Here is a 26,423-nt window from a genome sequence, read left to right as displayed (position 1 = left end):
CACGCGTATGGCTCTGTGTAATGACTGTCGGCCCTGTTGTTGCTTGCAGGACTTTGGCATGGCGGAGGAGTTTGCCTCCAGAGCTCTAGAGTTGAAACCCAAATCCTATGAGGCCTTTTACGCACGAGCCCGCGCCAAACGCAGCAGCAGGTAACTGTAGCAACAAAAAGGAAGGGCGCTGGGACCTAAACCTCCTACGTTTAATCTAGTCTGGACTTAGTAATGAGGTGAAATCTCACCTGGTAGTGTTACCCTAAGGATAAGGAGGCTCATTTTCATACATTTCAACATTATTTTTATTCTGCAGACGTTCCATCTGTCGCATCACATCTTTATTTGTACATTTTCAGATTATTTTTATGATTAACACACAGAAAATACGATCAAATGCTGCCAATGCTATGTTGCTGGACTGTGAGCAGTGTACAGTATTCGGGTGAAGGGTTTCTAGAGCTGCAATGATGTAATGAAAATGAAAAACTGTTATTAACAATATCGCTCTACAGTGGAGCCCCTAAGGCCACGTTCACACTGCAGGTAAAAGTGGCCCAAATCCGATTTTTTTGGGGTCAAGTGACCAGGTCAGACTCCTTCAGGATTAATGTGAACACTCAAATCTAGCCCAGATCTGATTTTTTCAAATCAGATCTGGGCCACTTCCATCTGTGGTCCTGAATCAGACCCAAATCAGATTTTCTCCAATGTGGCTGCAGTGTGAACAGCCAAGGCGAATTTGATGCGACTTTTACGTCAATCTACATCGACATTCCTCACAATTTGCGCCGGCGAAAAGGTGACACAAACGTGACTGGTAACGTGTGTGTTAAGAGTGTTATATAAAGTGGTTACGTGAACCAGCTCATAATGTTTGCATTGAATACATCACATTATAGCATTACATGATATGTTTGCTTGCACCAGATGATACAATACTTCCTCCATAACCTCGCCAACTTTTTAGCGCAACGTCGTGCTGCGTGTGACGTCATTGTTATTGTTCGTTTGCGCATGCGGGTCAGTTCGAAACAGCAAACAGTTCACACTGGTATCTGATATAGGCCACATTTTAAAAGGTAATGTGAACAGCCAAACAAAAAAATCAGATCTGAGCAAAATATCCGAATTGAGCATTAAGACTTGCAGTGTGAACGTGGCTCTAATTAGTTTCTTTATTTCTGAATTTAGCCTAGAATCGGATTTCGATTTCTGGGACCGGAAATGTCACCACTTGTAGGCGTGACATTATAGGACTCACCTATAAACCAAGTATAACATAAAGTGTCCAGTTTAAAGTGGGTCAAAAATCAGATGTCACTCTGTGATGTCTCTCTGTCACTCCCAGCACCACTGATAGTTGACCTTAGGCCAAACAAGATAATTCTAAGATATTGTTGAAAGGTGTTGAAGTCAGCAGTGAGAAATTCTCCGTTATTGCAAAAAAGACTCTTGTTTAACTCTTGGCCATTCAACAAATTTTGCTACTGTCCAGTTCAGTTTAATGTGTCTCACACTCTGTTGTGATCACTCTGACTTCATGTAAGAAAAGGCAATGCCTCAACACACATCAAATCTTGCCTCTCAAGATGTTTCTAGGGGACTTTAAAAAGCAATTAACAAGGCCTACATAGTTTCAGAGGGACTCGCTTTGGTTGAGGTGAAGCCGAGGGCAAGAGCAAGTTTTACTTGCTTTACATGCATTGCAGGCAGCAGAGAGCTGGAAACTTTATATAATTCCCCTTTTAAACAGGTTTTCTATGTATAATTGTCTATAAGTTAGTGTTTTTTGTGATGTTCTCAACATCACAAATAACACATCTCTCTCCTTGTGTAGGCAATTCCACGCAGCCCTGGAGGACCTGAGTGAAGCCATTCGCCTGTGCCCTAATAACCGTGAGATCCAGCGTCTGCTACAACGTGTGGAGGAGGAGTGTCGCCAAGTCGCTCAGCAACAGCAGCTGGATCCACCTCCTTCTCCTCCCCAAGCCCTTCCAATGGTGCCACATCCTCCTCCACTGGAGCCCCGTCTGTCTGATATGGAGCCAGTGCAGGACTTGTTTGAAGAGGATGAAGATTACTTGGAGCGGGACTTGGATGGTCTTCCACTAGCTGTGACTGCTGAGCCTCATTCCAGCCCTTCAGGCCTGCCTGTCATACAGAACATGCCACCTTCCCCAAGCCACTTGCCCTACCTTTCCGGAATCGCTGCCATGAGTCAGTCCTATGATCTGCGGCCAAGTCCTCCAGCCATGTCCTCTCCAACCCGCCAGGGTTACCAGTCTACCACTCCATCACTGTCTCCAACTCATCAGACTCAACACTATCGTCCAAGCCCCCCTCAGACTTCCCCAGCCCACCAGGCCTCCTCTTCATCTTCCTCCTCATCCTACCACTTCAGCCCCCCTCCCTCACCTTTACGCCGTGGTGCCTACACCTCAGAGAATGCAGCCATCTATAGGCCACAGTCTGCATCCGTCAGCTCAAACCGCTATCAACAAGAGGCACTTTCTGGAAGGCCCAAGTCACCGCTGGCAAAAATGGGCAGCCAGCGCTCACTGCAGCAGCAAACCCAGTGGCTCCAGCCAGCCAAAGCCCAGATTGTCCGCACAAATCAGACCAGTGGCTCAGTCCACTCCACCGCCTACTCTCACATGGCTCAGTCCATAAGGGGACATGTTCCAGGGGATGTTGATGAGCTGGGGGAGGTGGCCTATTCAAGCCCTCTGCAGATGCAGGGCAGTGTGTACATAGAAGAGGAGCTCCCACAGAGGCCCTCACATGCATACAGGCCAAATATCACAGGCCCCCGTTATAGTCAAATGGGACCACAGATCAGCCGCAGCCAATCAGCTGCTTATTATCCAGTCCAGCCTCATGAAATTGAGCGCCAGCCTCAGTTATCATCACCAGAGCATCCTCACGGTATGCGTCGCCCACTAAGTGCCACTGGCCCTACACCACGGCCACTCATCCACTCTCAGAGCACTGGCCTGCGCTTTTCACCATCTAGCAGCAGTCTAGCAGCAGGATCCACAACTAATTTAGGTCCAGGCTTCAGGCCCTCATCTTCAGCACAACAGATGGAGATCCCACTGAAGCTGGCATATGAGGGTGGTTACAGTGATGACCTTTCACCAGTTTCTCCACCCCAAGGTACTGACATGCGAGTTTTAGGGGGGACATACCCAGGCGAAGCTCTGCGGGCACGCAGTACACCCTTCATGGGCATCATAGACAAGACAGGACGGACTCAGCAGTTTATTCAGCAACCTTCATCCTCTTCCTCCTCATCGCGCACCTGGGCCGTGTCATCTTTAGACACTGTGGTCTCCAGCCCTGCCACATCACCTGGCAACATGACCTATGGGCACCTTGCCTACTACAATCGCACCAACAATGCCCACAATGGACACCTAGTGGAGGATGACTACTATCGGCCAGATAACACAGGCCGGGTGAGTCAGGCACCCACATACCCGGACATTAAGGTGGCACGAACGCTGCCAGTGTCGCAGGCTTATCAGGATAGCGAATACAGACAGGTGGGGCATGGGGAGCGCCAAGGTCCTTCCTCTCCTATCAAACCAAAGAGGCCCTTTGTTGAGTCCAACGTTTGAGGCACACCTTGTGTATATATATACATGTCCCTCTCACATTGACATAATCTAATCTATAAACTGAACATGACCTAAATGGAGATGTTGTAGAAAGCATCTGCTTTGGGATCAGGAAATGCAGGATGCTTCAGGAACCTCAGAGTGGGCACACATTACTGCAGTATGCTAGCTTTCAACAGTAGTCACCTTAAGCTTTGCTGTTTAGATGAGCAAGAGAACTGCAGAGCATAATGGATACAATTTGCAGGACCTGTACAACCACATCTGGTGATTTAACCATAATATTGCAATGGTATAAATTGCCATTTGTAGGAAATGGTGGAATAGAGCTTCGCAAGAGCCAGTGCATACTCCTGACACACCAAGCTATTTGTTGTTCTTAGTGCATTTAACATTTTTACTGCATTTAACACACATTAAAGGCTAGTTAATTCTGCTCAACTGATTAAACACCCCAGCATACATGGGCAGCCAAGATGCATGCAGACAGATGACTTTGAGGAGCGGAATTCTTTTTCCTGTAGCCGTAGAAGTCACAACAAATTTTAACAGCGCCACAAAAACTCACAAAGACTTTGCAAGCTTGTAAGCAAGCTTTACACAAACCTCTCAGACACCATCACCAAATTATGTATGCTGTGTGGTTGAATAGTGATCAGAGAGCCAGAAAAAGCTGTTCGATTGGCTGTTCAGCGACGCAAACCAGTAAAGTGAAGCGTGTCAAATCAAGCCAAGCAAGTCCTGCTTCAGAGCTAGGCTAGATTGTTTGGGTAAAATGTGTACTCCTAAATACTGTAGTGTGTCGTAACAGTATAGGTACTTGTACTGGTACAACATATACGTGGAATACCAGGATTTGTCTTTTACACAATTCTCACTCTTTTATCTATATTTATATTTGAATTGGAATACAGAATATTGCCCCCTGCTGGTAAGAAAAAGTTATTTTGGCTGTTGAAGCGCATTCGCTGTTTTTTGACATTAGCTTGGTATGTCAGGGTCTAAATGAGTCTAAATGTTTAGTAAGGCCTTAGTTACTCCTCCTGCTTATAAATAACTCGTTACAACATTTTTTATACTTGGTTGAGTGCACAATTAGTCTGAAATCTCGTATCCCAAGAGATCAGGCCAGATTTCGTTCCCCTCCTACCTCTAGCGGAATCGTTGGAATGAGCCATGATGTGGCCGGGCTCTGTCCTTGATCCGAAGCTTTCCTGAAGTCTCATTTGTATATATGGCTGTAAATGCTGATCCCGAACCACTGTGTAAATAGCTAAAGTAAAGATTGAAAATATGGAATATTTAAGTTTAAATTATGTTTGTACAAAATTATATATACATATACATACTTCATTTTGCTCCTGGTTTCGTTGTGCTCAGCGTTCTTGCTCCTGGTAGGTGAATTTTTTACCTGCTTTAAGGACAATTTTTGTTTCATGGAAATGTTTTCTTGGTCATTATAAAAATGCTGTGCTGTGAGTTACCGAACTTCAGGAGGAAACATCATCGTCTCACGTCATGTTCACGTTTATGAAGGTAACAGAGCGTTACACTAGTGTGTGAAATACTTTTATTTGGGAGAGGATGAAGTTATTAAGGAGAGGATTCTTTTCAGTTTTAGACACTTTTCTAGATCGCTTACGTTATTTTACACACATTCACAAAAGGTTATTAATTCTCTTCGATTGTTTTTATTTCCTCATTTTCTTTCTGTTTTCCTTTCTTTCTTTTCAGCATCGTTTCGTTTATGCACTTTTCCCTTTTTTTACGCTATCGGGACCGGAAACTTCGTATCCTTTCTGTTTTAACCGATCGTTTTCAACTGCTGTTTTTTTTTTTTCTAATGTGTTGAAAACCAACTTTTTTATGGCAGATATGTTAAAGATTGTACAAATTGTGCTTAATTATTAAGAACGCATGCTCTTTGCTGAGGCACACGTTGCCGTGTGCTGTTTGGGGGGTGGGTCTGGTGGTGGTGAGATTTTACTTATCATGATACTGATGTAGAAAGGAAAGAGGAAAGGACCGTGCTTCAATCATTTTCCTCCTCCCTTTTTTTTTTCCTTTTCAATTTTATATAAAGTTTTATTTGTATTTTTTTTCTTCAGTCTAAGCTTGCTATTAGCCCAACTCTCTGTACATGGTTTTCAGTAAAACAAGAGTAAAAGCCAGAAACATGAATGCATTTTTGATCCTGTTCTACTGTACAATCAACTGTATGTAATAATGAAATAATGTACTAATTTAAGAATTCAAAGAAATTCCCTCGGGGTGAAAAAACGATCAGTGACTGCACGATTCTTGTTTTAATCCAGGTTACGCATTTAATCTTGATATATTTAAAAAAAAAAAAAAAACAATTCCATGGTAAAACATGAAGTCATTACAAGAGGATTTAACCTTATGATGATTTCCAAGCACATTAAAGGACACGGCAGCTTTTTTTTAACAATCCCTATCTGCTGAGTTTGGTGTGTGTGTGTGTGTGTGTGTGTGTGTGTGTGTGCGTGTGTATTCTCTTAACTAGTTCCAACAACTCGCCTAGCTTGTGCTCTAGATTGTATTTTTCACTCCCAGTAACACAGATGAATTAAAGTTAGCTGTAAACCCAGTTGATGATGAAGCTGTTTGACTTCACTGTAGCTTTAGAGGCTGAACATTAAGATAATCTGAGCTACTTGTGTGACTTTACTCTAAAATGGAAATTCACATTTACAGCATTTGGCAGACTCCTTCCAGAGCGACGCACATTTTTAGATCATTTTATTTATTCAACTGAGCAACTGAGGGTTAAGGGCCTTGTTCAGGGGCCCAGCAGAGGCAGTCTGGTGGACCTGGGGTTTAGGAGGTCACAGTCAGTATTCCAACACCATAAACACTAAACTATTGTACCACATCCCCCTGAAATGCAACACACTGCTTAACATCCCAAACATATTCGACTACACATTTGTTAAACACATCTGGCAGAAGGAGTCATAAAAATATTCATCACACAGGATTTGAGACAGAATTCAACAGCTGGCCTTCGACGTGGATTTATTATAAAGCGAGTGAGTTTGGATGTCTGTTCAGTTTTTTTTTTTTCTTTCACTTTTCTTGCACAGCTCTAATCACACACACGAGCTGCAGATAAAGATCGGGGTGATGAACACACGTGTTTGATTTTACAGTGATGAGTCCTGATATGGTGCCTACAAACACACACAACACTGATGAACAAACAGTCCACAGGAAACACCACCAACACGTTACAAGTACACAGTACAGCTGTGTGTGTGTGTGTGTGTGTGTGTGTGTGTGTGTGTGCGTGCGCAGGGTTTTGGTTTCATCAGTCACTTTACATCAACAGAAATGACTGTTAAGTAAATCAGTGAAGCATAAAAACATGATTCACTATTAAAGACTATTAATTCATAATAATTCCATATTCTAATCATTAACATCCTGCTTTTATATTAAATATCTCCTTTCTTCAACTGATTAATTATTAGATTAGATTATGTCATGATTAGATTATGTCATGACTAAGACTATGCTGAAGGTCTAATAACTCCTTGTTTTAAGATATTCCTGTAGTAAATGTTCTTATTTCACATTAAGGTCTATATATATATTTTTGACTCCTAACACTTGAATCGCTCGTTCTTTCTTCTCGTTTTAATTATTTCAGATCGTTTCGTATTGATCACGGTTAAGTGAATGAACAATAAAGCTATTAATGTGTCGAGACTTCAAATAAACAGACATGAGGATGACGGACGACCCGAGCGAGAATTATGAGCTGATGTTTACTAAACTGTCCATACTGATAGATTGAAGTCAAAGGAAGCGGATAAATCGTGTTAATAGAAAGAAATTAAATCAGAAATTATTTAATCTCTTGAAATTTTAATGAATGAAAGTGGAAATGATTAAATGTTGAAATATTGAGCTCTAATATTTCAGATTATTTACCACTTCCAGTCGTGCAGGTTAAAACCTCCTACTCTTTTCAAACTTGTGGAAATAATGCCATTTAAAATAAATAAATATATAAATAAGGAAGCAGGTTTCACTCTCCTGTTCCAGCCTCTGAAATAAACCACACCTCCAATCCATGCAAAGCACATCTGTGTGGCCCCGCCCCCTTTCCCCCATAAAAACGTAATATTTGATGCATCGTCGCTGTGGTGCACACGGCTGTAAAAACCGCTGCCAGGTTTCATACAGTCCAATAATAATAATGTTAATAATAATAACAACATGGGGCCACGGTGGCTTAGTGGTCATCACATTCACCTCACACCTCCAGGGTTGGGGGTTCGATTCCCGCCTCCACCTTGTGTATGTGGAGTTTGCATGTTCTCCCCGTGCCTCGGGGGTTTCCTCCGGGTACTCCGGTTTCCTCCCCCGGTCCAAAGACATGCATGGTAGGTTGATTGGCATCTCTGGAAAATTGTCCGTAGTGTGTGATTGTGTGAGTGAATGAGAGTGTGTGTGTGCCCTGTGATGGGTTGGCACTCCGTCCAGGGTGTATCCTGCCTTGATGCCCGATGAGATTTCGGCTGAGATCAGGCTCCCCGTGACCCGAGGTAGTTCGGATAAGCGGTAGAAAATGAGTGAGTGAATGAATGAATAACAACAAGGTCACAATTGCAGAAGTGCATTATGGGTATTTGGTCCTCTCTAAGGTAACATATTTGGCTCTGGACCTTTAAGCAGTGCAATGTGTGGGATGTGGAACATGTGGTTAATAAACAGTGCCCTGTATAATACATAAGGATTAGAAAAGAACTTGTTTCTATGGTGACATAAATAATCAAGCTAGGTATTGTACATCCTCTAGTGTCCATCGTTCAGGCACGATCCTGTCCTAGTGCATTATGGGATATCATCCAACAACTGTCCAAGACAAAGCTAAACTGATTTATTATAAAAACCCTAGATTATCTTAAGATTAGATTAGATAAATCCAATCTGTAAACCGCTAACATTTCATTTCATTTTTTTCAGCTCGTGTTTGTTTCTAACGTAGTGACGTCACACACTGGCGGATTAGAGTGTTAGGAAAATGACCAGTTTCCAGCTGGTAATTACAAGTTTTAGGGATGAAAACATGTAAACACAGCATGACATGTACGTGTAATTATAAGTCATCTGTCTGGGAGAATTCTGTAGACGGGTGACTGTAGAGTTGTGGGGAAACATATGAAGACTTCGCTGTTTTTATTCTCTAAACTGTTGGTGTCTTTATTTAACCTAATACAGTTAAAACATTTTGTTAGATTCTGTAGTGTCTTTCCAGTCGGTCAATACTGCTGGTATGAGGTGCTTTTAGTGTGTGTGTGTGTGTGTGTGTGTGTGTGTGTGTGTGTGTGTGTGTGTGTGTGTGTGTGTGTGTGTGTGTGTGGGTTGGGTTGAGTGTGTTGTATTTTTCCTACAAGTCAGTCTTTATATTTGCAGCTGTGTTTTAGGTCACATGCTAGCTGTGCTAGCGCATTTATAGTGTGCTAGTGTGCTAGCGCATTTATAGTGTGCTAGTGTGCTAGCGCATATCAAAACTATCGGGTGATTAAAACCTTTAATTAAAGCTTTAATGCCCATAACACTCCTGTAATCCTGAGGGGACGAAGATAACAGCAGATAATGATCATCCTCAGAGTCCTGAACACCTGGGACGTGTCCCAAACCACATTCCACCCTAATAAACAGTATGTTAGTATTTCTATGATGTCATTTGCTATTTTGGTCATAATTTATAGTCCTTAAAATGCAGTTTGGGACACAGGCATGAATTTGTACTGAAGGTGGAACTTACTTTGGGAATACAAAGTCCTAAATCCTACATCCTATAGCAATTTTAAATAAATCAATTCTTTCTCCTGACTTTTGATTTTGATACAAAACATGGAGACTGCCAAGTGTTCTTGAACTGCCGAGTTCATCCGTACGGGCGTAACAATGACCCCTGTTTCTATTTTACTGAACACACACACAGGGAGTGAGAGCGTTTAAACCGGAATAAGGAGACTGAAGTCTAAATGGAAGGAGGAGTGTTGAAGTCTTGGTGTGGTGTTAAGGCGTGCTGGGTCTGGAGTCCTCACTCAGAGTGTTGAAGTGAACAGACAGAGCCTCTTCCTCAGGGTTCGGTGGTCGTCTGAACTCCTCTCTGGTTACCACGTAGCCCACAATTACCCCAAAACACACCAGCAGCAGACCCAGCATGTTGGCCAGAACCTCCTCAGGAGCAAACGGTGGCCTACGACATGATCAGAGGGGTTCCTCAGTATTAATAGGTTATTACGTTACCTCACTGTCATTTCATTGGGTTTCTTTAATACTTACACTCCTGCTCGATTAGGTTGCTTTGAAAAAAATTAACTCACTTTATTTAGATCCTTCTATGTAATGTTGGTTTCTGTGCTTAGCACTTGGACAAGATTTTGCTAAAGACTGCTGCTAAAACAATAAAATAAAAACTTATTGGAAATATTCTGATTAACAGGAGAAGGTAGGAGACTGATTCTTGTTCATAAACTCAAAGTATTAATAATGGGCGTGGCTTCAGTCTAACTATTTTGGTTATACAGCTTAAGAGATAAGTGAACATTGCAACGGTGGCAATTATTTACAAGAGTGTACGCGATTTTTCTCATGACTATAATAAAAAAGATGAAACCTTGTACACTGCATCATTGTGTGTTCGATCCACAGGTCAATGAAAAACAGCGAGAGTCACTTTTTGGAGTGACTCATCCGCCTGACGACCTCCAGCCAGGAGACTCTTGACAGAATCGTGCGTTTTCTGGAGCTTTCATTAAGCTCTGATGACTCATGCTGCCCTAAATACGCTCTCCAACTTCATGGAGCCTGCCACTATGAATGACTGGATCGAAATTCTCTCAAAAATCTAAATGAGAATAACTCTTCAGTAGCTGCAGCTGGACGAGTGCAAAATGTGCAAGATAGGAAATTATTAATAATTGTGCCTATATAACCTGCAGCGCTTGTGGTTGAATAAAAGAAAATGACCAAATAATAACTAGGAAACACGCAAAGATTTACTGTAGTACTCACAGTCCACTGAAGATGGCTTTCTCAGCGATTCCCATGAGCGAGGAAGCCACCGCCATGGCCAGGAGCACAAGGCCAAAGAATACATGCAGGGGCAGATACCATCTCCGTAGTGCTGATGATGCCCAGGGAAACAGGAAGAAGCCTAATCCTAGCAGCCACTGCACAGGAAATCGGTGTTAGACTTCAAACTCCCAGCAAATAAAACTGATAAAAAGTATAAAAAAGAACTGGAACAGATGAGTGTTCTGTGTTTTCTAAAGAAAGTCAGCAGATCTACCCCAACTGAAATGCCAGGTTTGGGGTAGCTCAGGTGGAAGTAAGGATTAAAAAGCCAGATGTGGGGTAGTTTAGGTGAAAGTTAGTATTGAAAGGCAAGGGTGGGTGGTTCAGGAGGTAATACATTTTATGAGGCCAGATGTGGAGTAGTTCATGTTTAATTGAGGATCAAAAAAGCCAGGTGTGGGGTAGATAAGTAGGGCTGAAAGTCCAGGTTAACTGTTGGTAGGTGTTGGTGTGGGTGTTGTTAAACTGTCTGTGAGGATGAGGACAAAATGCAGGATAATTCTCTTAGCTTTATGCCAGATGTGTGGTAGTTCCAGTGTGGGACAACATATAACAGAAAGACCAGTTTAGATGTTGGTAAAGACCAAGTGACCAGCTGGGTAGCTGAGATGTAAGTGTGGACTGCGTGGCGAAGTATGGGTGTAGCTGAGGTGTAAGTGTGGACTGTGTGGCGAAGTATGGGTGTAGCTGAGGTGTAAGTGTGGACTGCTTGGCGAAGTATGGGTGTAGCTGAGGTGTAAGTGTGGACCGCTTGGCAAAGTATGGGTGTAGCTGAGGTGTAAGTGTGGACCGCATGGCCAGGTTTGGGTGTAGCTGAGGTGTAAGTGTGGACCGCATGGCCAGGTATGGGTGTAGCTGAGGTGTAAGTGTGGACTGCATGGCCGGGTATGGGTGTAGCTGAGATGTAAGTGTGGACTGCATGGCCAAGTATGGGTGTAGCTGAGGTGTAAGTATGGACCGCATGGCCAGGTACGGGTGTAGCTGAGGTGTAAGTGTGGCCTGCATGGCCGGGTATGGGTGTAGCTGAGGTGTAAGTGTGGACTGCATGGCCGGGTGTGGGTGTAGCTGAGGTATAAGTGTGGACCGCATGGCCAGGTATGGGTGTAGCTGAGGTATAAGTGTGGACCGCATGGCCAGGTATGGGTGTAGCTGAGGTATAAGTGTGGACCGCATGGCCGGGTGTGGGTGTAGCTGAGGTATAAGTGTGGACCGCATGGCCGGGTGTGGGGGTAGTTGAGGTGTAAGTGTGGACTGCGTGTAGGTGAGGTAGTTAAGGTGTAGGTGAGGTAGTTAAGGTGTAGGTGAGCATGAGAGCCAGCTCCAATGTGGCTCACCTGCATGAGGAAGAGGATAAAGGTCAGCATGCCACACCAGCTATGCAGAGAGGTCATGTTAGGGAAGCCGTGTTTATTGTGAACATCAAACACAGCTACCAGACCTGATGAGTGAGACACAGACATCATTACAACCGCTTTCACTTTCACAACTTCAAGTGGTTAAATAACACTATGAAATAGAGCAGAAGATCTAAAGGAATAGAGACAAATAGACAAAGGTCAGAGGTTATTCCTGTGTGTACAGAGATGCAGACAGAACTTACCCACAATGCTGATAATGAGGGCCATCATGTGTAGCAGGGCGTGGAGGATCTTCACCGAACGCTTGCTCTCGTTTCTGAACACACGGTACACCAACACGCCTACCATAAGAGAATTCAGCAACATGACAACAGGGTTAGACTCACAGCACAAAATAAAATATCTCCTCATTTAAAGGAATAGTTCAGTGATTTTCAGCCTAAACACTAACTAACATACATATAGGAAGTAGGACACGTTTTCCTGAACCGAAAATTAAAAAACTGTTCCTCCAAACTCGATCATAATAGACGTCGAGGGCTAGATGTTAAATTCTGTTTATAAACCTTTCACTCGGGGGTCACGGGGAGCCTGTGCCTATCTCAGGCGTCATCGGGCATCAAGGCAGGATACACCCTGGACGGAGTGCCAACCCATCGCAGGGCACACACACACACTCTCATTCACTCACACAATCACACACTACGGACAATTTTCCAGAGATGCCAATCAACCTACCATGCATGTCTTTGGACCGGGGGAAGAAACCGGAGTACCCGGAGGAAACCCCCAAGGCACGGGGAGAACATGCAAACTCCACACACACAAGGTGGAGGCGGGAATCGAACCCCCAACCCTGGAGGTGTGAGGTGAACGTGCTAACCACTAAGCCACCGTTCACCCTCATAAACCTTTCAATTTTGTGATTATTAAACTACAGTGTAAAAAGTAGTACCTTTAATTCCACTATCATTGTGAAAACTACTACAAGGGAGCTCTTAGAATGATGGTAATAACGATCATTTTTAACAAAAGCCTTGACAACGGGTCGTCTCTACACCTCCAGCCGAAGTAGCTTTTCCGCGTGTTGCCGTTTTGTGATAATCTAATATTTTCAAGCTGTACCTGGGAGACGAACGCATTAAACGTGTCACAGAGGAGCACAGCGGCCCTCAGGCCTGTTCTTAGCTGTGTCACTCTAGAACGATCCAACCTTTAATGGAACAATGACCTTTCTGATTTGGTGTCCTAATCGAATTGCCCGAGTGATGGCTGAAAAGATTAGCTGAACAAAACCATCTGTTTCTGCCAGGGGTTCAATCCACTGCCCTGTGGCCAAACATTAAATACTTTAATTACAGGTTTCATAGACAAAGCTGCACAGTCTGTTTCAGATTACAGGCAGATCTGTAGAACTAAACCATGTACTGTGTCAGAATAGAAGCAGAATTAAGCCACGCCCCCAAAGAAAATTGATATGAAAGTACTGAGAAAATCACAAAGCACTTAAAAAACCTTGAAAGTGAATGTGTTGCAGTGATTGGATCAAAACCTCCGTCAAAATAAAAGTCTCCTTAGTTCAACCTGCTGTTTTTTTTTAGGCAGGTTTCTGCTCTCATAGCCGACACGTGCAAATCCTCAGCATCACTTCAGTCTGGTCCTGGAGCCAGACTCGTGTTTCACTAAGCCAGATCAGCCCTTTCAATACAGCAAGCATGAACGAAAGCCAAAGAATTCTTGAGATCTTTCCAAAGAGCGAAACATGTTGCCATGTTTAAGTGTTTCACTAACACATGCAGTTAGTGTGTGAAACCAGAAGACAAGACAAGACAAGATAAGACAAGAGAACTCTAACCCTAACCGTCTCTTCAGTAAAAAAAAAAAACAAAAAAAAACAGCTTTTAAAATGATGCCTTTTGCTGGCCAACTAACAGCATTTGTCAAATAGTATAATAACGGTGATTACTCTCTCACTCACTCACTCACTCACTCACTCACTCATTCTCTACCGCTTATCCGAACTACCTCGGGTCACGGGGAGCCTGTGCCTATCTCAGTCGTCATCGGGCATCAAGGCAGGATACACCATGGATGGAGTGCCAACCCATCACAGGGCACACACACACTCTCATTCACTCACACAATCACACACTACGGACAATTTTCCAGAGATGCCAATCAACCGACCATGCATGTCTTTGGACCGGGGGAGGAAACCGGAGTACCCGGAGGAAACCCCCGAGGCACGGGGAGAACATGCAAACTCCACACACACAAGGTGGAGGCGGGAATCGAACCCCCAACCCTGGAGGTGTGAGGCGAACGTGCTAACCATTAAGCCACCGTGCCCCCCCAATAACGGTGATTAATAGAAGTTAAAATAAATATTATATTATACTACATATACATATGTGTTTACTACTACTACCAATAATAATAATAATCTTCTTCTTCTTCTTTTTTCAGCTTTTCCCTTCAGGGGTCACCACAGCGAATCATCTCTCTCCACCTATCCCTATCTTCTGCATCCTCAACACTTGCACCCACTAGCTTCATATCCTCATTAATTACATCCATATACCTCCTCTTTGACCTTCCTCTTTGCCTCCTGCCTGACAGCTCCATGTCCAACATTCTCCTACCAATATACTCACTCTCCCTCCTCTGAACATGTCCAAACCATCTTAATCTGGCCTCCCTAACTTTGTCCCCCAAACATCCAACATGAGCTGTCCCTCTGATGTACTCGTTCCTAATCCTGTCCGATCTTGTTACTCCCAAAGAGAACCTCAACATCTTCAGCTAATAATAATAATAATAATAATAATAATAATAATAATATATTAAAATTAATGTTTGGATTCCTCATGGTTATTGAAATGATAAAAATGACTGAAATTAATAAATAAATTCATAAATTACACTAACAAAATCTTATTTTACATAGAAATTTGTATACAGTAAATAAACGGACAAATAGAAATGAGTTATTATTTACTTATTTAGTTAAGTACTTACTATTAAATAATTTATGGTGTTTTATTGAATGTTTCTTTGATTGATTGATTGATTGATTGATTGATGTGAATTCTTTACTCATCAGTCTCATTGTTCTTGCAGTTACACACAGACTGAGCTCAGAAATCCAGCAGCCAGTGCAGCGTGTTGAATTTGGCTCGTACTGCGTATCAAATGATTTTCCTTCAGAATGTTCTACTTTCCCAGAGTCACATGTACATGTGATTCCCAGCACATGCCAATCAGTAACTGGGACAAAATCCTAAATCAAACTGCACTTCTTTAATCCTTAATCCTAGAAATTACACCGGCTAAGACATTTCTGTTAAAAGAAAGCCTCGGCAAAAAAATATCTGCCGTCTCACCGTCTCCATAGAGGAAGACGAGGCCCATGACCATGCAGAGCGGGTGGACGTTAAACTGCTGCTGTGAGCTGTCCCAGGCGTAGCCTCCATGATAATGTCCCATCCACACACCCGTGAGCACCAAACACACCACACCCAGCACCTGGGAGCAGGCCACGTAGCATGGCAGCGCCCGAAATCCAGCCCAACCCTCCATCGTTCCTACAGAGAGAGAGAGAGAGAGAGAGAGAGAGAGAGAGCGCAAGAGAGAGGAGAGTGAGAGAGAGAGGAGAGAGAGAGAGAGAGTGAGAGAGAGAGAGAGAGAGAGAGAGAGCGCAAGAGAGAGGAGAGTGAGAGAGAGAGGAGAGAGAGAGAGAGAGAGAGAGAGAGAGAGAGAGAGAGAGAGAAGGACAGGAGAACATCACTCTGATGTATTTGCGAACGTATATAAACAATGTTAGACCAAATAGAGATGAGATCAAGGAGGTACATCACATCACAATCCAAAGTGGATTATTTTCTTATGCACATATGGTCTAGTGTATGGTCTTATGCATTTAATACACTATATAACCAAAAGTATGTGCACCCCTTACTATCACACCCATATGTTCTTGCTGATTTATTCCTCATGTGTTCACTGTTTTAATCAGCTCCCCTCTTTTCTTCTCTGAAGACTTTCCACTAGATGTTGCATTGTGTCTGTGTGGATTTGTGTTCGTTCATTAATTCATTCACAAGAGCATCAGTGAGATCAGACTCTGATGTTGGGATGTTGAGGAGACTCCAGTTCCAGTTCATCCTAGTGGTGTTGAGTGGTGTTGAATCAGAGTCAGGGCTCAGTGCAGGACAGACTAGTTCTTCACTCCAACCTTCACCTTCACACCATGTCTTCATGGAGCAAAGTGACATTGTCATGGTGGAGCAGATAACCTGATAAATAATAATGAGTGAAGAACAGTGTAGGAAGTGAGCACTTCTCTCGAGTGAGTTCCTCACTAATATCAGGACATCACCATGGACACATGGTATAAGAACAAGGCTCGTTACGTGGTGCTGGTGTTTAGCATGAGGTCAGATGACAAAAAATTGTGTTCAGTCTCAGTGAATGTTAAGCATCAGGCTGGCAGATCGCACTGTAATGTGAAGTGACAGATTAACTGAAGATTAGACCTCCTCACCTCCTCCACCTCACTCTCTCCTTCTCACCTCCTCCACCTCACTCTCTCCTCCTCACACCCTCCACCTCACTCTCTCCTCCTCACGTCCTCCACCTCACTCTCTCCTCCTCACACCCTCCACCTCACTCTCTCCTCCTCACGTCCTCCACCTCACTCTCTCCTCCTCACATCCTCCACCTCACTCTCTCCTCCTCACCTCCTCCACCTCACTCTCTCCTCCTCACACCCTCCACCTCACTCTCTCCTCCTCACCTCCTCCACCTCACTCTCACCTCCTCCACCTCACTCTCTCCTCCTCACCTCCTCCACCCCACCCTCTCCACCTCACCTTCTCCACCTCACCTTCTCCTCTTCAGTTTCTCCACCTTACCTTCTCCACCTCACCTCCTCCACCTTACCTTCTCCACCTCACCTTCTAAAGCTTACTTTCTCCTCCTCACCCTACAAACACAAGGAAATAAAAAATAGCAAGAGTATCAGCGAACCACGTGCAAGGCGTGCAAGATGTTTCCTATGAGACATGCTGTCTGTCTGAACGAATTAAGATAAGCGCTGAACGAAGAACACAGAGCATGAGATTAATTCGGACGATTACAAAAGTTTGCGCTCCCCTACTCTGAGAACTGAACTAAAGGCACTGTAAAGGGATTTTGCTTTTGTATTTCTGTTGCTCTTCATTCAGAAAGAAAAGTCAACATATTCTGGTTTAGGTTTTTTTATCTAATTTAAAGAAGACATTCCTTAGGCTCACTGAAAAGCAGGAACTGGAGTATAAACATGGGGGTGCAAACTTTTAAGATGTATTTTATTTACTTTTATTTGTGCATTCACTTACATTACAACAAAAGCAAGGGGCACAAACCTTTGCACTCAACTGTGACCCTACAGATATATCACTGTGTAAATACATGAGGAATTCAGTCTTATTGGATTCATTGCAACTTGCTAACATTTAATTAATTCGTTATGTTTGGCGTGTAATAGACGGAATGGTGTTGCCATAGTTACGAGAACAGCTGAGCTAATTGAATTAGTCTGAGTTAATTGAAGTCCGCATGTACGTCGCTAAAACACGATACATGAAATACATGACGTCTTCAAACCTTCTAACCCAAAGTCTTGGTAAATAGCGGAGTTAGCATTGAGCATGTGTTGTGTGATGTGTTGCGTCATAAAATATGACAGCCAATCAGTATGAAGTATGCAAATACTGGCCATTTATGTCAGTATACAGTAACTAGCAGCAATGAAGGTATAATAACGACAGGACCTGATGCTACTCGTGACACTCAGTAACCTGAATTATGATCTCAGTATTTTGAAACATCGTATGAGTAACATTTCGCACCTGAAACACTGACCTCAGTCCAGTCATCTCTCGGAGTGATTATTGTAGCTTGAGTCGCTTGTTTCGTCGTTACTCATTGTAGCTTTGTAGAATTTAGTATCTATAAAGCAGTTATGAAGCGCGTACAGTGTGCGATTATGTGGTGCTCAGTCTGCACCAACAAACAACGCAAGTCTAAAAAAAACTTTATTTCCATGAATAATATTTTGCACTTGTGTTGTTTTTGTGCTCTTGTATTGTTATACTTTGCGTTTGTTTGTTTGTTTGTTTGTTTGTTTGTTTGTTTATTGTCATTTTGTGGGGTGGTTTTCTAGCTCGGGGACTGAATTTGTAAAAAAAATAATAATAATAATTATAAGAAACTGACAATTAAAATGTTAAACATTATTCAAGATCCTTGAATGTGTCCCCTTTAAGTGGTCTGTCTGTACTGTGCTGCTTCACCTTTACAGTCTATAGTGTTAAAAACAGATGTTTAACCTTATACTGTATATACTGTAGGTGTCCCAGTGAGATGTGATCTTTTTAAGGCTTTACACTGAATAAAAGCAGCAGGTGTGTGAACCAGGAGCAGGTGAAGTGACACTAATGACCATCATTAACATCAACAATCTACAAATCAGAAATACATTTAATATAAAGCTCCAGCTGGTGTTAAATCGCAGGACGTGAACAGAAGAGAAATAGAGACAGTCATGTACCTGTGCACTTTTATTACTCACCTTATGTGTTTGATAAGAAAAGCGCTTGAGCTGCTCCGGTAAGAGGAAGAAGAATAAGAAGAGGAAGAATAAGAAGAAGAGGCTGCACAAAAATGGCTGTATCTCCTGGTCCTTTATAATGTACAATTTATCTCCAGAGTATCTTGATCTCTGTGGTTCAGTCACAGATGAACTTCTCTGGGGTTTGGACTAATAAAGCTGCTGGGTGTCAGGAGGATGTTGGCCACGCCCATGACCTGTCCTGATTGGCTGGATCAAAAAAGGAGACGGGATCAGCTGTGCTCAGTTGCCTTGGCGACCAGACGTAATGGATGATGTGAGATAGAGGAGGTAAATAGAATTAAGGGGGAGCAGAGTGAGAGAGGGAGGAGAGAGAGAGAGAGAGGTGGGAGAGAGAGAGGGAGGGAGGGAGAGAGAGAGAAAGAGTGAGAGAGGGAGAGAGAGAGAGAGAGAGAGAGAGAGAGAGAGAAAGAGTGAGAGAGAGAGAGAGAGAGAGAGAGAGAGAGAGAGAGAGTGAGAGAGGGCGAGAGAGGGAGAGAGAGAGAGAGAGAGAGAGAGAGAGAGGGGACAGAAAGGAGAGAGAGAGAGAAAGAGAGAGAGAGAGAGAGAGAGAGAGAGAGAGAGAGGTGGGAGAGAGAGAGGGAGAGAGACAGAGAGACACAGAGAGAGAGAGGGAGGAGAGGGAGGGAGAGGTGGGAGAGAGAGCAAGAGAGAGAGGGAGGGAGGGAGGAAGGAAAGAGAGAGAGAGAGAGAGAGAGAGAGAGAGAGAAAGAGTGAGGGAGAGAGAGAGAGGGGGGGTGGGAGGGAGGAAGGAAAGAGAGAGAGAGAGGGAGAGAGAGAGACAGAGTGAGAGAGGGAGAGAGACAGAGAGACACAGAGAGAGAGAGGGAGGAGAGGGAGGGAGAGGTGGGAGAGAGAGCAAGAGAGAGAGGGAGGGAGGGAGGAAGGAAAGAGAGAGAGAGAGAGAGAGAGAGAGAGAGAGAGAGAGAGAGCCTCGCGTCACGGGGAGCCTGTGCCTATCTCAGGCGTCATTGGGCATCAAGGCAGGATACACCCTGGACGGAGTGCCAACCCATCACAGGGCACACACACACACTCTCATTCACTCACGCACTCACACACTAGGGACAATTTTCCAGAGATGCCAATCAACCTACCATGCATGTCTTTGGACCGGAGGAGGAAACCGGAGTACCCGGAGGAAAGCCCTGAGGCACGGGGAGAACATGCAAACTCCGCAATAACTCATTTTCTTTTTTATTATTCTTGTAAATAATTGCATCCTAAACTAATGCAATAGTAACTATAAAGAGGTAACAGTTAGGGATGAGCGAGTACAGCATTATCTGTATCTGTATCTGTATCTGTATCTGTTAACTATATGAATATATAGGGACTTGTCTTGAAATGGGCGGGGCTTTAACTGGTAATAATTAATTTGTAATATTTATAACACTAGCTTACTACCTTTATGTTTTTATGAAATACAGCAAAAACGTGTCAGACACTCAGTGTCTGGTTACTGGTTAGAGACAGCTGAAGGTTTAAAAAAGAAAAAACATCTCCGACAGGCAGAGATGCAATGCGAGTCGCATTCTACCAAGCAAGTACCACGTCTGAACGAACCCACGTTTACCAGAACTCTACTGGTTAGTAAGTACGTATTATTGATGTTACAACCCGAAATAAAAAGCTGAAGAAACCCTAAACGTTAACGGAAAAGACCCGCGAACCAGAGTGAGTGAGGGAGAGACAGAGAGCTGTTCTGTGTGTGACTGTGAGTGAGCAGAGCGAGACACAGCAACACAATACGTGTGTAGGGGAGGGGCGCTGTGACTAGCCTATCACTGTAGGGGAGGGGCGCTGTGACTAGCCTATCACTGTAGGGGAGGGGCGCTGTGACTAGCCTATCACTGTAGGGGAGGGGCGCTGTGACTAGCCTATCACTGTAGGGGAGGGGCGCTGTGACTAGCCTATCACTGTAGGGGAGGGGCGCTGTGACTAGTCTATCACTGTAGGGGAGGGGCGCTGTGACTAGCCTATCACTGTAGGGGAGGGGCGCTGTGACTAGCCTATCACAGAACACTGACACAATCAGATACCCAATGATGATTTTCATTCATTCCGAGCACAGATATTGACTCGTATTACTCGTATAATACTTGTACTCGGCAGAAGTGCTTTATCCGTACCGGATACTCGTTTCAGCCTGTAGCTGTAGACGTCATAAAGGTAATGAGTCATAGTGGTAGCAGTCGTAGTTGTAGATTTAATAATAGAGCTTAAAGCTGTAAAATTACTAGGAGTCGATGAAGAAAAAGAAGGAATAATAGCAGCAGTAGAGCTGAAGGTAGTGGAAGTAATAACAGATCTTTGAGTAAAGAATCAGTAGCAGTAGATGCAGTAGAAAGAAGAAGAAGAAGAAGAAGAAGAAGAAGAAGAAGAAGAAGAAGAAGAAGAAGTTAATTAATTAATAATAGCAGTGGTGTAAGAAGTAATAGGAGTTGTAGTAGTAGAAGTGTAACTAACCCTAACCCTAACCCTAACCGCAGCAGTAGAAGTACTAAAAGTTGGAGTATGAAAGTACGAGTAAAAATAACAGGAGTCACAGTGGAATCAGTAGCAGGAGTCAATGTAATAATAATAGTTACAGATGTTGAATTACTAGGAGTAGATGAAGAAGAAGAAAAAGGAGAAGAGCTAGTAATAATAGCAGTAGGAGTAGAAGCAGTTGAAGTAGGAGTAGTAGTGGTAGATGTAGTAGTAGTAGTAGTAGTAGTTGAAGCTGGAGAATTATAGGAGTAGAAGAAGAAGATGAAGAAGAGGAATGAGTAACTAGATTTGTAAAGTTTGTCATGACAAACTTTGATGTTGGCTTTGACGAGGCAAGTATTCGCGAAGGCCGGTGTTTTTTGGAGGCGAGTGGACATAAGGATCAGTGTTACCTTTGGAGGCAAGTGGACAGAAAGATAGGGTGCCAAAACATTTGGAGGCAAGTGGAGACGAGCATGTGATGTCATCTGAATACTCTTGAGGAAGTCAAATTCGGATATGTTATAGATCCTGGTCTGAATTTTGTTGCTATGACTTTTCTAAGCGATCCAAGTACCAGTACTTCCAGTACCGGGTCTCTAATTGGCCTTTTTCCCCATAGACTCCCATTATAAACTTTGGAGGTTTATAACTCGGCAAGCTTTCGAAATATCTACACCAAACTCGGCCAGCTCCTTTAGGGTGATACTCTGAACAAAGTTTTACATTGGTGTATCGACTGGCCTTTTGGTTGTGCCGTAGCTCCGCCCCCAAAATATGCAAAATCAAAAAACTTTTTACAACATGGACATGTGACATATCAAAACACTCAGAACAATGAGGGGAACTTCCTCACGGGTATTCTTATGACGTCACGTGATGTCACGTGAAAATCAAAAATTAGCACAACATGGACATGTGACATATCAAAACACTCAGCCCAATGAGGGGAACTGCCTCGCGGGTATTCTGATGATGTCATGTGACGTCATGTGATGTCACATGAAAATCAAAAATTAGCACAACATGAACATGTGACATATCAAAACAGTCAGCCCAATGAGGGGAACTTCCTCAGGAGTATTCAGATGATGTCACATGCTCGTCTCCACTTGCCTCCAAATGTTTTGGCACCCTATCCTTCTGTCCACTTGCCTCCAAAAAGCACCGGCCTTTGCGAATACTTGCACCGTCAAAGCCAACATCAAAGTTTGTCACGACAAACTTTACAAATCTAGTTATACCTGTTGTTTCACTGAGTCCTTGTTGCTGTGTGTCGTTTGTTCTCCGGTTTATGTTTTTGTTTTGTCTTGTTGTGTATATTAGTTGCTCAGTTTTCCTCCTGGTGTTTTCCTGTCTGTTGTTTTTATTATTGATAATAAAAACCATGAGTGTTTGACTTCTTGTCACATTTCTGAAGTGAACTCCACCAATCAGAGCCAGTTTCAGGATAAAACAGTCCTCGGTTTTATTTACTTTAACACAACATAACTTACACAAGCGGGGGGGCACGGTGGCTTAGTGGTTAGCACGTTTGCCTCACACCTCCAGGGTTGGGGGTTCGATTCCTGCCTCCACCTTGTGTGTGTGGAGTTTGCATGTTCTCCCCGTGCCTTGGGGGTTTCCTCCCCCGGTCCAAAGACATGTACGGTAGGTTGATTGGCATCTCTGGAAAATTGTCTGTAGTGTGTGAGTGTGTGTGTGTGTGTGTGTGTGTGCCCTGTGATGGGTTGGCACTCCGTCCAGGGTGTATCCTGCCTTGATGCCCGATGACACCTGAGACACCCCGTGACCCGAGGTAGTTCGGATAAGCAGGGTAGAAAATGAATGAATGAACTTATACACGGCAAGAAAAATAAACAAAACATGAATACCAGGGAACACGAAGGCGTCGTAGAAATGAAAAACAAAACGTGACATTAAACAATGACTTGACAAAGAACCGATAAAAAGGGCAAACATTGGGGCAAACACTGGGGCAAATGGGGAAAACAGAACAATAGACAGGATGTGTCAGAAAACTTGTGATCAATCAAACACATATGACGAGAATTTCTAACAATAAAACCTCCTTTACCCCCTCTGGTGGTCAGGCAGGAGATTGTTCCAGTAGTTCCTGACACTTCTATCCCTATATTTGGGTCTTTATCCTGTTCCCACAGAGGCTCACGCTCCTGACATGTAGCTGTGTTTTTTTTTCTGAGATCACAAAACTCAGGACTTCTGCTAGTTCCCAGAATATCTAAGTCTACTAAAGGCGGTAGAGCGTTTTCTTATTTAGCTCCCAAACTCTGGAATAGTCGTCCTGATAGTGTTCGGGGCTCAGACACACTTTCACAGTTTAAATGTAGATTAAAAACTCATCTCTTTAGTCAGACGTACACATAATACATCCCATAATATTGTGCTCTATTACATCAGACTTGCAAATATTATGAACAGCAGATATGTTAATTCCTCTCTACTGCTTCTCTCTTTCTACCATCACGAGGCATCCAGACATTGTAACCAGCATCGATTGTCTTCTGTGCGATGAAGATCTCGGACCTCCACTGAGACGAGGGCGACTCTGTGAGGATCCTGAGACATCTACAGATCTACCAGCTCCAGTTAGACTCTGTGATACTAAAGAGGAGACGTGAACTCCATGTGATCTTTTGCATCAATACAACATTTATCAGACTGTATATTTATAATCACACCCCCAGTGTCACCCACATGAGGATGAGGTTCCCCTTTGAGTCTGGTTCCTCTCAAGGTTCCTTCCTTTACCGTCTAAGGGAGTTTTTCCTCCCCACAGTCACCTGAGTCACCTCAGACTTGCTCATTGGGGATAAATACAAACACATTTAAATATATCTAATATTAATCTGGAATTTTTCATTCTATTAATCTTTATATTATTCTTTAAAATAACCTTCTGTTATATGTTCATGTTCTGTAAAGCTGCTCTGAGACAATGTCAGTAAAAAGCGCTATACAAATAAACTTGAATTGAATTGAATTGAATTGAGTAGGAGCTGAAGTGGAGTAGTGTAGCAACAGATGTAGCAGCAGGTGAAAAGGAAGTAGTTGAAGCCGCAGTAGTCGATGTAATAGTAATAAAAGAATGAGTACTAGTGTAAGTATTAGTAGTTATAGTAGAAATAAATAGATATAAATGTAGGAGCAGTACACACTTATACTGAGTGACTTACATTTATTTCATTTATACAGCTGAACAGTTGAGGGTTAAGGGCCTTGTTCAGGGGCCCAGGAGTGGTGTTTGGTGTTCATTCATTCATTCATTTTCTACCGCTTATCCGAACTACTGTACCTCGGGTCATGGGGAGCCTGTGCCTATCTCAGGCGTCATCGGGCATCAAGGCAGGATACACCCTGGACGGAGTGCCAACCCATCGCAGGGCACACACACACACACACTCTCATTCACTCACGCAATCACACACTACAGACAATTCTCTTCAAAAAAGAGATGCCAATCAACCTACCATGCATGTCTTTGGACCGGGGCAGGAAACCGGAGTACCCCCCGAGGCACGGGGAGAACATGCAAACTCCACACACACAAGGTGGAGGCGGGAATCGAACCCCCAACCCTGGAGGTGTGAGGCGAACGTGCTAACCACTAAGCCACCGTGCCCTGTGTCTGGTGTTCATTTCTGGGAAATTTGAGTAGTTTTGTGGCAGCTCTGTTCTGTTCTGGCACCGAGGTTGTGGAATGAACTTCACCCAGACGTCCGAACTGCCGAGTCACTGGCTGACGTCAGGCGAAGAGCTTCATTTTACTAACGCTTCTCTCCTCTTTTTGTTTTATGTGTATATTTAAAAAAAAACCCTGAACAGAGTTTTATGTTTATGTTGATGGTTTTGTAATATCGTCCTCCTGATCAGTCCAATTCCTTAACCACTAATCTACCACTTTCTCAGAAAATTGCTAAAAGTAGCATAAGATAAAATTGATGGTAGTGATATTGGTTTTTGTATTAAAAGCCTTAGTAGCAGTGACGGTGTTGTAGTACTAACAGTAGTAATAGTTCTTCAGGGGAGAAATGAAATCACCAAAAAAAAAAAAAGTTCTCCACACAACCTTTACAGTCCCCCAGAGGAACACCCGCAGATCTGCTCGTGGTGTTTTTACAGTGAATCAACATGAGGAGAATGAAACAAAGAGGAAGAGCGTGTAATGTAATGATAGTAACCTCCAACAACCACGATAATAATCGTGAAAACAGAGTAACATTGTAGAGCTGGAACTCGATATGACGGCAGTGTGGAGGTCAAACCGTGTTTCTGCACCTGCTGATTCACAGATGTGGTGAAAAATACACACACTGGAGTGGCAGTAAATTACTGGGATAAACTCAGTCTGTAATTTTACACTGTATCGCACACACACACACACACACACACACACACACACACACACACAGTAATAGAACTTCCGTCTACCTCAAGAGAGAAAAGAAAGAGAAAAGTCAATTTCCTTTTAAAAGTCATTAGCAGTGTAACGTTTCCTTATTAATGTGCGATTGTGTCTGTAATGTTAGCCACAGAAACAATTGTGGGGTGAAAGGATTAAAGTCAGGGAGAATATATATGATCCACTCTGGACATAAAATACAGACTAAATAACTTTTAAACCTTAAATCTTTTGTAACATTTGTTTTATAATTTATTAAGCTACAAAAAACTCACAGCTAGCATAACATTAGGCTATGCTATATCAGTATGCTAGCAGGACCAAATGTTAGCTAATGGTAGCTAAGAAGAAATTGAAGAAATTCAACGTTAAACCTGAATATAAGATAACTTTATTTAGGTCAGCTAGCCGCACACCGATAAACGTTATCACTATGGCAACCAGTCGCATTGTAGGAGCGAGTACTGGTGACTTTAAGGTGTGGCGACTGTGATAAAGTCTCTGTGTGAATAGACGGGGAAAAATTCACTTCACTGCGTCTATGTGACATTTAACAACAAACCTACAGATTTACTGTTTAAAATTAGCTTCAAATTAGTTTTTGCATGATAATATAATATATTAATGTTATGGCTACTTATGTGACTTGGGATAGAAGAATATCCAAAATAAATAAATAGAAAAAAAATAAAAGACGAATCGTTCACAAATGTGTGTGCAGGATGTGGCCACAGGAGGGCGACAAAGAGTCAGTGAAATAA

General features: G+C 43.1%; 2 protein-coding genes across 3 annotated transcripts in view; one reads left to right on the top strand and one right to left on the bottom strand.

The window, feature by feature from the left end:
* tanc2a (tetratricopeptide repeat, ankyrin repeat and coiled-coil containing 2a) overlaps positions 1 to 6,225 on the top strand; it is a 126,896-nt gene extending 120,671 nt beyond the window's left edge. For both annotated transcript variants that reach the window (XM_060896945.1, XM_060896944.1), the window contains 2 exons: positions 50 to 150; positions 1,832 to 6,225. In XM_060896945.1, the coding sequence (XP_060752928.1) occupies positions 50 to 150; positions 1,832 to 3,614 (1,884 nt within the window). In that variant the 3' untranslated portion in view covers positions 3,615 to 6,225. The remainder of the gene's footprint in view (positions 1 to 49; positions 151 to 1,831) is intronic.
* A 2,597-nt stretch (positions 6,226 to 8,822) lies between these two features.
* On the bottom strand, positions 8,823 to 18,845 carry LOC132863890 (transmembrane ascorbate-dependent reductase CYB561). The gene is made up of 6 exons (XM_060896953.1): positions 18,708 to 18,845; positions 15,478 to 15,678; positions 12,337 to 12,435; positions 12,071 to 12,174; positions 10,674 to 10,831; positions 8,823 to 9,855 (listed from the first exon to the last, which is right to left on the bottom strand). The coding sequence occupies exons 2-6, from the start codon at positions 15,671 to 15,673 to the stop codon at positions 9,672 to 9,674; spliced, it is 741 nt and encodes a 246-aa protein (XP_060752936.1). The 5' UTR covers positions 15,674 to 15,678; positions 18,708 to 18,845; the 3' UTR covers positions 8,823 to 9,671.
* Between the last annotated feature and the right edge of the window lie 7,578 nt (positions 18,846 to 26,423).

This window comes from Tachysurus vachellii, chromosome 21 (genome assembly GCF_030014155.1).
Source record: "Tachysurus vachellii isolate PV-2020 chromosome 21, HZAU_Pvac_v1, whole genome shotgun sequence".
NCBI lineage: Eukaryota > Metazoa > Chordata > Actinopteri > Siluriformes > Bagridae > Tachysurus > Tachysurus vachellii.
Note: the sequence above shows the minus strand (reverse complement) of the source record. Positions and strands in the feature narration are given on the sequence as shown.

Coding starts and splice junctions, on each gene's coding strand:
- LOC132863890 (XM_060896953.1), bottom strand. CDS start 15,673: ATGGAGGGTTGGGCTGGATTTCGGGCGCTGCCATGCTACGTGGCCTGC. Junction 12,175..12,336: donor CCTCATTATCAGCATTGTGG/GTAAGTTCTGTC, acceptor CTCACTCATCAG/GTCTGGTAGCTGTGTTTGAT. Junction 10,832..12,070: donor TTATCCTCTTCCTCATGCAG/GTGAGCCACATT, acceptor TTTCCTGTGCAG/TGGCTGCTAGGATTAGGCTT.